This window comes from Pristis pectinata, chromosome 9 (genome assembly GCF_009764475.1).
Source record: "Pristis pectinata isolate sPriPec2 chromosome 9, sPriPec2.1.pri, whole genome shotgun sequence".
Lineage (NCBI taxonomy): Eukaryota > Metazoa > Chordata > Chondrichthyes > Rhinopristiformes > Pristidae > Pristis > Pristis pectinata.
The window spans coordinates 20,394,325-20,408,121 of record NC_067413.1 but is presented as its reverse complement, the minus strand read 5'-3'; the positions used below and the strand labels follow the sequence as shown (position 1 = coordinate 20,408,121).

General features: G+C 40.9%; 1 protein-coding gene across 4 annotated transcripts in view; it reads right to left on the bottom strand.

Annotated features, from left to right (window-relative positions):
- LOC127574218 (protein FAM135B-like) overlaps nt 1–13,797 on the bottom strand; it is a 249,465-nt gene that overhangs the window by 193,529 nt on the left and 42,139 nt on the right. For all 4 annotated transcript variants that reach the window (XM_052023030.1, XM_052023029.1, XM_052023031.1 and 1 more), the window contains one exon: nt 906–1,001. In XM_052023030.1, the coding sequence (XP_051878990.1) occupies nt 906–982 (77 nt within the window). In that variant the 5' untranslated portion in view covers nt 983–1,001. The remainder of the gene's footprint in view (nt 1–905; nt 1,002–13,797) is intronic.

Here is a 13,797-nt window from a genome sequence, read left to right as displayed (position 1 = left end):
AGAGGTCGTAAATATGAAATAAAAACAGGAAGTGCTGGAATGCTCAGTGGTCAGGCAGCACCCTTGGAAAGTGAAACAGAATCTATCTTACTGACTTCTCACAATTCTTCCCATCTCCTAAGAGTCACTTCTCATCATAGCTCATATTAAAACTGGATGAAGTAGTCTCTGGTTATCATAGCTCATAGTCTACTCCAGACTGAAGCAAGGCCCAATTTTAATGAGAGGGTGAATATGGTGTGCATGAGGCTTAATTGTGCAATGGTCCAGGAATCCAGAAATGTGGAGGCTCAGCCCAGGCATTCCCACAGTTTCCTGCCCAAGCAAATTAATCCACAATTAGCTGGCAGAAGGAATGGAAATCTGGCAGCAGAAGGCACTATCCAGGGACCCAGGGCAATAAGATCCAGCAGACAGGTGAGGAGAACGGGTGAGTGGGTCCCAGAGAGTGGTGAATCTGTGGAATTCTCTGCCCAGGGAAGCAGTAGAGGCTACCTTACTAAATATATTTAAGACACAGTTAGATAGATTTTTGTATAGTAGGGGAATTACGAGTTATGGGGAAAAGGCAGATAGGTGGAGCTGAGATGACAGCAAAGATCAGCCATGATTTAGTGAATGGTGGAGCAGGCTCAACGGGTCATTTGGCCTACTCCTGCTCCTATTTCTTACATTCTTATGTAGTTATCCACTCAATGGAGACACAGGGGTTGGACCACAGTGACAGGATTGACCTTAAACCTCCTACCCCCATGCCCACTTTATGCCAGTCTGGGGTAGTTAAAGCTGGGCCCAATAAAGAAACTGATTCATTAAGCCATTTTTAAAATAGCAGAAGATAGTTCAATATTTCCTTTTTGAATACTAAACAAGCATTCATAAACAAAAAAAGTACAGAATCTCACCCTCTCTGAAAGAGATCCACATTGTAGAATTTGTGCAGCTCGACTGAGAACTCAACAGTTCCTTGTACCTCAGACATGATCTATCCAGCGCATCACCTGGAAACAAAAGAAATCAATAAAAAATTACATCATCATACAGAATTGAGCCCGTGACTCTAAGTTCAGTGCACCAAAAACCATTATGAAGGTATTCCTAACTTCACCAGGATGTAAATTGGTAAATTGGCTTAGTATTGACACATGTACCAAGGTACAGCGAAAAACTTTGTTTTGCGTGCCATCCATACAGATCACTCCATGACCTCAGTCCATTGAGATAGTACAAAGGAAAACCAATCCTGGAATGGAGGGCTGTAACTATAAGGAGAGATTGGATAGGCTGAGCTTATTCTCACTGAAACATAGGTTTATAAAATTATGAGACTCATAGAAAGGATAGATCAGCAGAATCTTTTTCCTCAGGACAGGGGAGTCTAGAACGAGAGGGTACAGGTTCAATTGAAAGGAGATCTGAGGGTTAGGTTTATCCACACAGAGGGTGATGAATATCTGGAACGAGCTTCTAGAGGAGGTGGTAGAGGTAGATACAATTACAACATTTAAAAGGTATTTGGGCAAGTACTTGTCATGGAGGGATACAGGCCTAATGCAGGCAAGTGGGATTAGCGTAAATAGGCATTACAGTGGACATGGATGAGGTGGGCTGAAATGGTGCTTTTCTGTGCTGCACATTTCTATGATTTATGAATACCCAACCTTTTCATCACAGTGATTGTGTGTACTGGTTTCCATTTCTTTCTTTGGAACACACTACTGTGCTTGCTTTCTTCTGCCACCCACTGAATGAATTGCTGGGAACCTTGAATGTTCTGTCAAGCCATCAGTTTTAAATAAATCAGGTTGTTAAATACCCCTTCCCTTATCTCCCCCTTAAAGCCACAATGCAATTACTACACAGTTCCTTGTGAATCAGGAACCTTTTGATATCTAGGAGTAGCAATTCAACATGGTTAAGCTCAGAGAGAGGGTCAATAAGATATTCTGGAAAAGGAGAGTTTATCAAGTCTCTGCACTTGACCAACACAATTTAATACCTTAAGCACTTGCAGAGTTCTGGTGAATCTTTGTTGAAGCCCTTTAAGAGTCCTCTACAGTTAATATTTAGTTAATAATATAAAGTTTCTGAAATATAGCATCCAAAATTCAAAATGCAGTTCAGCCAAACTTTGCACAATTGAAACAATCTGTTGAGAGAGAGTAAAACAGTCTGTTTCTCTTTCCACAGATGATGGCTGACCTGCTGTGTTTTTCCAGTGTTTTTTGTTTCCGGTTCAGATTTCCAACTTCTGCAATTGTTTTTTTTAAATTTTCATTACAAAAATTAATCATGACTGTCTTACTCTGGTATTCCAGATTCTCTGAGAGGTAAAGCTTAACATTCAAGTAATTTGGGACACAGAGCTAGGCAAAAAAAAAACAATTGCTTTAAAACAATGCTTACAGCTACTTGTAAGACATTCTTCACAAACAGTGCTCTGTCTTCCCCATTTTGCTTCCACATTGAATAGCTTCCGGGCAATTTGTTTGCTCATTTTTCTCACAAAAGACTGACTGTATATTTTGTATAAACACCAGAAAACAGCCTAAATAACAGTCTAAGGAATGTTATTTCCACTGTACCATTGTAGACACTGCATGCTTATAACTAAATTTCTTTTTGCCTGCCATAAGACAAATAGAAATCAGAGTAATACATCTTATTTTTCCATTTAATCATTCAAAGGTTGTGAATGTACCTTGACTGACTAACATTGATTGCTCATCACTGACTGTTCCTCAGCAACTTCAGTTAAGAGTCGATCCTATTGAGATGGATCTGGAATCACATTACTTCCCTGAAGGATATCAGTGAACTAGATAGGTTTTAAAAACAATCCAGTTGCTTCATGGTCACCGTAACTAACACCAGCATATTATCCAAGAATGATTTAGCTGCTTAAATTTCCCAGCCAACACGGTGGAATTTGAACTCACATCCCTGGATCATTCATGTTCAGGATCTGGACATCACTGTCATTTATTGCTCATCCTAATTGCTCCTGAAAAGTTGAAGAGTCACCTTCTTGAACCGCTGCAGTCCTTCTCGTGAAGGTACTCCTACATTGTTGTTGGCTAGTGTTCCAGGATTTAGACCCCGTGACAACAAAGAACCAGCAAAATATTTAAAAGTCAGGAAGGTGTGCAATAGTGGTCAAGTAACTTAGTCACTATACTACTGTACTCCCATAGATAAACAATAAATTATCTCCACTCATGTTTATACACAATTACACACCAACCAAAGTCTGATGTTATAGATAACAGGGCAGGAAACAGAATCAGATTTATTGTCATTGGCATATTACGGGAAATTTTGTTTTGCAGCAGCAGTACTGTGCAAAGACATAAAATCTATAAATTACAAAAATAAATAGTGCAAAAAAAAAGTAGTGTTCATGGATCATTCAGAAATCTGATGGTGGAGGGGAAGAAGCTGTTCCTGAATCATTGAGTTTGGGTCTTCAGGTTCCTGTACCTCCTCCCCGATGGTAGTAACAAGAAGAGGGCATGTCCCAGATGGAGAGAGTCCTTAATGATAGATGCCACCTTCCTGAGGCACCGCTCCTTGAAGACGTCCTCGATGATGGGGAGGGTTGTGTCCGTGATGGAGCTGGCTGAGTCTACAACCCTCTGCAGCCTCTTGCGATCCTGCGCATTGGAGCCTCCATACCAGGCTGTTATGCAACCAGTCAGAATGCTCTCCATCGTACATATATAGAAATTTGTGAGACCCTTTGGCGACATACCAAATCTCCTCAAACTCCTAGTGAAGTAGAGCTTTGGTGTGCCTTCTTTGTGATTGCAACAATGTATTGGGCCCAGGTTAAGTCCTCTGAGATGTTGACGCCCAGGAACTTGAAGCTGCTCACCACCGGTGACCCCTCAATGAGGACTACTATGTGTTCTCCCAACTTCTTCCTGAAGTCCACAATCAGTTCCTTGGTCTTGCTGACATTGAGTGCAAGGTTGTTGTTGTGACACCACTCAACCAGCCGATCTGTCTCACTCCTGTAAACTTCCTCATCGCCATCTAAGGTTCTACCAACAACAGTGGTATCATCAGTGAATTTATAGATGGTGCTTGAACTGTGCTTAGCCACACAGTCATGAGTGTAAAGAGAGTAGAGCAGTGGGCTAAGCACGCATCCTTGAGGTGCGCCTGTGTTGATAGTCAGCGAGGAGATGTTTTTGCCAATCCTCACTGACTGTGGTCTCCCTATAAGGAAGTCAAGGATCCAGTTGCAGAGGGAGGTACAGAGGCCCAGGTTTTGAAGCTTGATTATTAGTACTGAGGGGATGATGGTGTTGAACGCCAAACTATAATCGATAAACAGTAGCCTGAAGTATGTCTTGAGGTTGTCTGGGTGATCCAAAGCAGAGTGGACAGCCAGTGAGATTGCATCTGCTGCGGACCTGTTATGGCAGTAGGCAAACTGCAGTGGGTCCAGGTCCTTGCTCAGGCAGGAGTCAATTCTAGCCATAACCAACCTCTCAAAGCACTTCACCACAGTAGATGTGAGCGCAACTGCGGATAGTCCTAACACATCCTAATCCTTCCAGGCACATCAAAAGGACTGATGGGGCCTATGACCTCCAGCTTGATCAGATACAACTGACTCCAAGGATACAGTATGTATATATGAAGCAAAGTCTGAATTCTACCTTTGGCATGCGAAACAAACTGAAATATTACAGCACAGAAATATTGACTATATTGTTTCAAACTGCGAAAGTTCTGGTGCAAACTATTATAACCAGAGACTAAATAATGATGTAAGCATGATTTCAATTTTGATGAGAATATCTGTCCACTGGGCTTGTGTTAGCTCTTCACTATCCACTCCCATCTTTTTGCTAATTTTTCCTATTTTGTCTAAATGCAAGGACGGAATCTCTGCTCAACAGTGTACTCCACAGGTAACTGATGAGAGGCTGAACAACAGGCAATCACAGGAAACACTTCAGGCATAGCCTAAAGTGAAGACTGAAGAATACACTGCTCTTCTGAAAAGTTAAGAGATTAGAACTAAGTATCATAGCAGTAGATACCTGCTCATAATTCAAGTTATATAGACCAACAGCACAGAAACAAGCCCTAAAGCCCACCATCTAGTGAACTAAACCAACTTTCTAACACCTGGCTCGTAGTCCTCTATATGTTCTCGATTCAAATGTTCATCTAGATGCTTCTAAAATGTTTGAGTACCTGCCTCCACCATGCACTCAGGAAGTTTGTTCCAAATTCCAAACACCTGGGTGAAAGAGTTCTTTCTCAGATCCCCTTTAAACCTCTGAGCCCTTACCCCAAACCTTTGCCCTCTAGTTTTTGATACCTCTTATGGGGAAACGTTTCCTATTATCTACCCAACTGTGGCTCTCTTAATTTTGTTTACCTCTTTCAGGTCCCTGCTCAGCCTCCTCTGCTTTAAGGGAAATAAACCCAGTACACCCAGTCTCTCATCATGCACAACTGAAGCACCCCAAGCATCATGTCGGTGAATCTCCTCTGCACCCTCTCCAGTGCAGTCACATCATTCCTGTAGTGTGGTGACCAAAACTGCACACTGGTTAATTCCTGAAGATTCCAAAGATTGTCCAATATGTGTTAGTTAGCCAAATATTTTACTGGTGGCCTGACTTAAAGTTACCACTCTCCTGAAAGAAAAAGATGAAAAAAAACAATATTGGGATGTCGGGTAGAATGGGGAGGGAGGGGGTTGTGGGGGATGCAGTGCAGAGAAATCCATTAAACTCTGAACAAAAAAAGCTACTCATGCATTTTGTACTACACAATCACTCAGTTATTCAATAAAATATCTGATGAAGTATGTGGGCTTGAAAAGAAGGTATATTATTTTAATTAACTAATTGAAGTATAATGTTAAGTCAGGTTTTAATTGATCAGCAATGATGTTAGGCTCAGCACAATGTACTGGCATATGCTTACGATGCACTACTTTGCTATATCGTGGAATTCTCATTCAACCAATGCTATAAAGTAGCTTATCGCATTGAAAGTACATCAATTTATTAAAAGCAACCATGAACAGGGAAGGTCTTACATTTGCAGGTACATTATATATGTGTCCAGAGGGTGCTGACATACCACAACTGTTCCAAACCCACAGATAGGGCCAGTAAAGCTACTGCCTCACAGCTCCAGCAACCCAGGTTCCATCCTGACCTCCAGTGCTATCTATGTGGAGGTTGCACATTCTCCTTGTGAGCGAGTGTGTTTCCTCCTGGTGCTCTGGTTTCCCAGAGAAAGGGGTGGTAATTTAGTAGGCCACTGTAAATTGTCCCTAATGTTTAGGTGAGTAGTAAAATCTAGGGGATTTCAGGAGAATGTGGGAAGAATAAAAATGAGTGAAAAGAAAATAAGTGTTTGATGGTTGGTATGGCCTCTGTAGGCCTGTTTTCTTACTGACCTTATGATTTTGTATGACTTTTTGCCTCAAGCAATGACCCAACAGGAGGACCAGCCATCATCATGTGGACCAGTCATCCATACAGGAGTGTTTCAGTTTGCTCATTCTGGGCAGAAAAGAAGTAACATTGCAGTTCCAGTTCACTTAAGTAAATAAATGCTTCTTGAGGAAGAACCCAGTCCCAAGTTGTGAGAAGGCCCGTGCTGAATGAATGTTGTTAACCAGTTCACCCTCCAGAGCTATGGAGACACATAACCATAAGGAAGAAGAGAGGTTAGGATGGGTTGGGAGAGAGCTAGTGGAAAGAAAATAAGGTAATGACGCATTTTTCCCAGTGGACCTTAAGGCTGGAAGTAACTCAGGCCACTACAATATTGTGAAGTTCACAGTAGGGAAGTATTTTGTAACACAATTTTCTGCTTACAGATATTAATTGTAAATATCTTCCACAGTTCAGCATGAAGCTGCCTTACTTTGTGAGAAAATATTGGAATGAAATAAATAATTTAATTATGCAGCATTTAATTTTGCTCCTCCAGCTGCTGCAGAGACTTTATGTCTCAATAACTAAAAATATTCAGTAGTAAAGCTCACTCTAATCACAGGAAAGGCACTGTGTAGCAAGCACGTCATTTGATCACCATGACGCCAAACTATCCTCCCCTAATGGGATTTAAGAGAGTGCTTCATTTGTTAGTTTTCACTCCTCTTCTCCTCAAGTCACTGATTCACGTTGCAGTACAGTTTCTAAGGCAATAATCACCTCCCAGACCCTATCCATGTGGTCATTTTGTTCGGGTCAGCATAGATGCTAAATGCTGACATGTTATTCTACACTAAGGGGTTTTTACTTCACGTGGCTTCAATTTCAACAGTGGGGGCTGCACAGTGATTGGGATTAGAAATTGTGGCCAATTTTCACCTCCCTATCCCAGGTGGTTAATGCTAACTGTGTGATGCTTCAATTTAGATCCTTCTTCTTCATAGCCAGTCCCTCAAGGGAAAGGATAATTTGCTTCTACTCCAATTGTGAGGTTTCTGAGGTGCAGCTATGAGACCCATAGGCTCTGCCACAGGAGGGGCAGGAGATGTTGATAGGATAAGTGTAGAGTCATAAGAGTTATACAGCACAAAAACAAGCCCTTCGGCCCAACTCGTCCATACTGACCAAGTTGCCTACTTCAGCTCGTCCCATTTGCCTGCATTTGACCCATAACCCTCTAAATCTTTCCTATCCATGTACCTGCCCAAATGTGTGTTAAACATTTTAAGTGTACCCACCTCTACCACTTTCTCTGGCAGCTCGTTCCATATACCCACCACCCTCTGTGTAGAAAAGTTTCCCCTCAGCTCCCTTTTAAATCTTTCCCCTCTCACCTTAAATCTGTGTCACTAATTTTGGACTCCTCTTCCCTGGGAAAAGGACTGTGACCATCCACCCTATCTACGGTCCTCATGATTTTATATACCTCTGTAAGGTCACCCCCTCAGCCTCCTACATTTTGCTTCTTCCACCATTCCGTGGGCCCCTGTGTGCTCCAGGCAAATAGCTTGGAACTTCTTAATAGTCCTTCTCCATTTCTTGCAGCCACGAGTCAGGGATTCCCACAAGTCTATGGGGATATTACACTGTTACAAGAAAGCTTTGAGAACATCCTTGAATCATTTCCTCTGCCCATCTGGTAATCTCCTGTGTGAAGGGCTTTGGAATAAAGTGTGCATTTCTGGAATCTGGTGCTGGCCATGTGTACAACACTGCCTCCCCATCAAAGCCAAATGACCGTAATTAGGTTCCCTATGCTAGCAGTGTTGGCCTGGGAGAGAATACTGACATAGACTTGCTTTTCCAGCCAGTGAATTTGAAGGATTTTGTGGAGATGGCATTGATAGTATCTCTCCAGAGTTCTGACGTGCCTGCAGTGGGTAGTCCACATCTTGGAAATATACAGGAGGGCAGTGATCACATCTGCCTGGCCAACTATTAACTTTGAAGTATTAATCTTAAACACTTTTTTCCTTGGATGATTAAAGGCTATGCTCCTGCACTTAAAATGATGGTGAATCATCATCGATATCTGCCTTCTGACAAGTTCTGTTCAAGCAATGGGAGCAGTACACATTTTCCGGGATCTCATCATGCACTTAAATTGTCATTGGCATTGTTGTACAACAGGGCAGATCAGTGGAGGACCTTCGTTTAGCAGTTATTAAGTATAAGGTTCCTATATTTGTATGCTTCAGTGAATAAGTTGACAAACATTTGAAGACACAAGAGACTGCAGATGCTGGAATATGGAGCAACAAACAACTGCTGAAGGAACTCAGAAGGCGAGGCAGTATCTGTGGAGGGAAATGGGCAATCGACATTTTGAGTCAAGACCCTTCATCTGGACTGAAAGAGTAGAGTGCTATTCTTGAGTTGACTCACTCAACATATCTAGAAATTTGTCCTGAACCTTCAGCTTTATATGGTTGAGGTGCACACGTCAATTGCCAAATGTGTTATGGAGAATCTGAGGGTAGGTATGTGTTAAAATGGCTTTGAACAATGATATTGTTTTGAAAAGAAATCAGGATGGTGGAGGCTGGAGAAAGCTGGTTAGGAATACATTTTTTGCTAGGTTTGAGACCAATGAGCTACAACAGGATTAGCAAAACTGCTATTAAACCAAAAGGCTTACCTAAAATAAATAGCCAAAGCTAAAAGATCTGTGAAGAAGTAAGATATTTATACAGCACAGAAGATAATTCAAAAAATTGGACCAATTCACAAAAAGGTACAGCATCAATTTTTAAAAAATTAAGCTAGGATTGAATGATAAATGGCAAAAATATGAATGCACAAAGCAGCCAAAACACAAGCACAGAGGGCAGTGAATAGCATTATAATGTAAATAGAACTGATTGTGGCTTAAGTCTGGACACTTGAAGAGTGATAGAAATATGTATCTCTCTTCCTCTTGGAAAGGCTGAGGAAGTTTTATTGGAATGGTAGCAGGGTGATGGACTTTAGTCATGTACAAAGACCAAAGATTCTGGGATTACACTTTTTATGGCAGAGTGGATTAAGAGAGCTCTTAATAAGGATGATTAAGATCTGCACAGTTGACTGAGTAAATAAGGGGAAGCTGTTTCCAGTTGCAGAAAGGTCAGTAACCAGAAGACACACATTTAAAGTGATAGGCAAGAAAGCAAGGAATTCTTCATACCACCTAGAAAAGTAGTGAAAGCAGGATTCAACAATAAATTTCAGAAGAAAATAAAAATATCTCGAGGAAAAAAAAAGTCACAGGCCTACCAAGAAAGAGCAGCAAAACTAATTCGATAGTTCTTCAAAGAGCCAACAGACACAAGGCCAGAATGGCATTCTTCTGTGCTTTATCAACCTGTGATATATGATTCTCCAATTTTATAGAGAGGGTGACAGACATACATACATCTCTTAACATTTTTCTTTCTCTCTCCATCCCTGTTTTTATTCATCTCCTCCTGACAGACCAGGTTTGATGAACAAGCCTTCACTGCTATCTCTCAGCCAGCACTGCCATCACAACCTAGCACACGTTCTCTCCACCCCTTCCCCTGCTCTGTCTCTTAAAACATTCCTGTTTCTAATCTTCCCCAGTTCTTGATGAAAATTCAATTAACCCGAAACATTAACCTTACTTCTCCCTACACAGATGCTGCCTAACCCACAGAGAATTTCCAGCATTTCCTCTCAAAACAACATTAGCTGTTAAATAATTGAAGGTTATTTGGAAAATTAGTAAAATACAAAGTAAATAAGAAATCCATTAGTGCAGAAAAGACGTTGTAACCAAGGAAGCTTTATCTTAATATTCGTTCGATCACTCAGGTTATTAGTTAAGCACTGCAATCATTTGGTGAACCATAAATAAGTTGCATCATTTATAGATCTATTCATTGAGGTCACCAGACAAAATTGATTCCATTAGTGCTGTGATTCTGATTCCCAAAGCAATGCTTGTTCATTCCCATTTCATTCAGTTATGCATCATCCCATAATGCTCCTTATATTGCAGCCTGCAATGTAATTTATAATTCAGCAAGACAGAAAAATATAAATGACAGAAAATGATGAATTAAAACAGGTAGACAGTACAACACTGTAAGGCTTGCACTCAGAGGACCTGACATTTTTTTCCAAAGTGCCTTTACAATTAGCAATGACATAATATTATGTTAAGCAGCACAGAAGTGGTGCAGCATTTAAAATGATAATAACTATCAACAGCATTCTCAGCTCCCTACCCCGTGGTCATAAATCACAGTAATCATAACATTTACAAACAACACAATGGGGCTTAATAGAAGAACAATCCTTAAAATTGGAGATAGGCCATTCAGGTTTAATGTTAGGAAGCACTTCTTCAGGCAAAGAGCAGCGGCTATCTGTCATTCTTTCTCTTAAGGCAAGGCTGCAGCTTTGTGAACTAAGATTAATAGATTGTTGTATGGCAAGGGGCGTAAGGGCTATCAAACTAATTAGATGGAATTAAGATGCAGGTTAGCTATGATCCAACTGAACAGCAGAATAAGTTGGATGGCCCTAATCCTGCTCCTGTTGTTTAGGACACACGTAAAAGGCAGAGATGCTGCGAACAATACAGCAATATTACTGGAAGTTTTTTTTTTGCAGTTGTTAGTTTAATATAGTTAGCTAACATGGCTGAGCAATAACTGTTGAATTTAATATCAAGCAACTTAGCGAAACAAAGAAGACCTATGAGCCAAGTGTTATTTTAATTATAAGGTACTGATGTGGGTGATATGGGCCAAGAAACTGTTCCACACTGGGAAATGTGAATTATGCTAGCTTGCAAGGGTTTCCTGATGCACATTTTCTGCTTGGGCCCCCAGCTGCAATATTCTATTGTCCATGAGGTGCAATGCACTGTGTACAATAGAGCTGGTCGTAATAACTAAACATATACAAGGGACTTCTGCTCAAGTTTGTAGAAGAATTCAGGTAGATTGTGGGTCATAGTATGGTATGGGCGGCATGGTAGCATAACACTATTACAGCGCCAGCGATCGGGGTTCGATTCCCGCCGCTTTCTGTAAGGAGTTTGTAAGTTCTCCCGTGTCTGCGTGGGTTTCCTCTGGATGCTCCAATTTCCTCCCACATTCCAAAGATATACGGGTTAGTAGGTTAACATGGGTGTAATTGGGAGGCGCGGGCTCGTTGGGCCGTGCTGTATAAATAAAGTTTTTAAGTTTTTAGTAGTTCAGTGGGGAGAAACCCTGTTAGGGCAAGAAGTATCAAGTTTCAATCAGTGAAGGATTGGGAACCCAGGAGTCGTAATGGAGCATCAGGAAAGGTTGCAGGGGTGTGAAGGGGAGATGGGTGGGACACATAAAGCATCATAGTCACTACTGTAGTCACATACTGGATACTCGGTATTAAGCTAAGCCATGTCCTTATTGGATGAAGAGGCTATTTAAAACTATGTACAGACAGAACTCATCATGAAATACAGTCATAAATACACCCAGTAAATACAATATATAAAGCTAATGACATCATCTGTGGTGAAAACCTACTTCCATCCAAGCAGCCTGTGCCAAGGTCACAGATTGTGCAGTTTAAGTGACTGGCATCCAAACATACACATAACACCACTGCATATGTCGGATGGCTTTGTATACAAGTATGCTATAGGCACAGAGGGAATGGGTGCAAGTTGACGTCCTAAGTGCCTGATCATATTTAAAGATTGAGTTTTAGTAACGTTCTGTGGCATGACACACAAAAATATTGTACTTCAGTATAGAATTCCTGCACCATAATATCCTTAGGAGATAACAACAAACCAGGTAAGATTCAATGAATAGCTACTGCATAGTTACTGTCATGAAGATGTACACTTCAAGACTGTACATTTGGTTGAAGAATTAATTACAGAAATTGATGGCGTCTTAGATCTGAGTAAGGGTGAAAAAATATATTGCCTATGTTAAATCTAGAGCATGAGATAAATTGTGAGCTATGTCCTGAAAATTGACCAGTACATTAGATGAATGAAAAAATTCAAAGCTTTTCCTTATTCATGCCTTCTTATACACTTAAATCAATATTTTAAAACTTAAAGGAATAAAGTTTCTACTTCAACAGACTTACAACATTTATAAATGTCAATACAAAATTACAAAGTGTAATTTGTAAGAAAAGTAATGATCTATAATAATTTGTTGGTACTGGATGGATCATCATGGGCATGCTGTTAAAACACCAATAAATAAAACGGCATGAGGTTAATGTCATTCTATAATGCATTAGTCAGTCACCAGTGAAGACAGTGAGAAATTCTGGTTAACTAATCTCAAGAGTACTCTTCTACAGAGGGAAAGAAAGCAAAATGATTCTGGGTAATAAATCTTCTTTATCAGTAGCTGTGGAAATGAAATTGCCAGGTCCCATATTGCAGTGATGCACGCGCTCAATTTCCATGCACATAGTGGATGTTAAATTCCACGCTGTGTATCCATTTCAACAGATTCTGTGTCAAGCAAAGAGTCAGATTAACAGGCTTAGCTCCAACACTGAACACTAGAAGGAATGGAGAAGGTGACAGCTGCGGAAACAATGAGGACAGATCAGGTGCGGGTGCTGAGTAATAGCAGAGGGGGTGGATCTTGGTGAAACAGTTTACATTACAGGTGTGACTAGGGCTAAAATTACAGAACATGGTGTTTAAGTTTGGCCTGAGTCAAAGGTGAGGGAATCTTTGGATGGTGGTGGGGCCACATATGACAATTCTGAGGGCATGTTAGTTTGTTGAGCTAGCAGGAAGTACTCGAACTCCTTAAGGCCCACAGTAGGGCTGTGAGCACTCTTACATTTTCCTCAAACTTATTTTCACCTCCATTCAGCTGCCAGGTTCCCCAAACATGGCAAGCGCAGCGATCCAGAGTTAAACTCTGGAAGTTAAATTCGAGGCTCCTAGTCTAACTATAATGTTTAAGGGTTAAGTCTGCCTCCTGGGAGCTTGTCTGCCATTATATGATCTAGAGGTAGGCAGGCCAGAAGAGAGTTGGCATTCTGTTTGAACTCATTAAACTCACTTTGGGGAATGAGTACTATCACGTGAACCTTAAGGTCAATTTGAGAGCCCTGTGAGTCAATAAACACAGCCAGTTCAAACCATGCACCTGCTCTTCATTCATTATACAATCTAGGCCAGCATGTCAGTTTAGTACTGAGAGAATACAACATTGTATGAGATGGCACCTCTCTAAAGAGTTGTTACATTAAAGTCTCATCAACCTGTTCAAGTGAAATAATATTCAAAGCAAACTTTTCAAAGCATAGCTTTGCCAGTATTTCTCAACCTAAATCACCA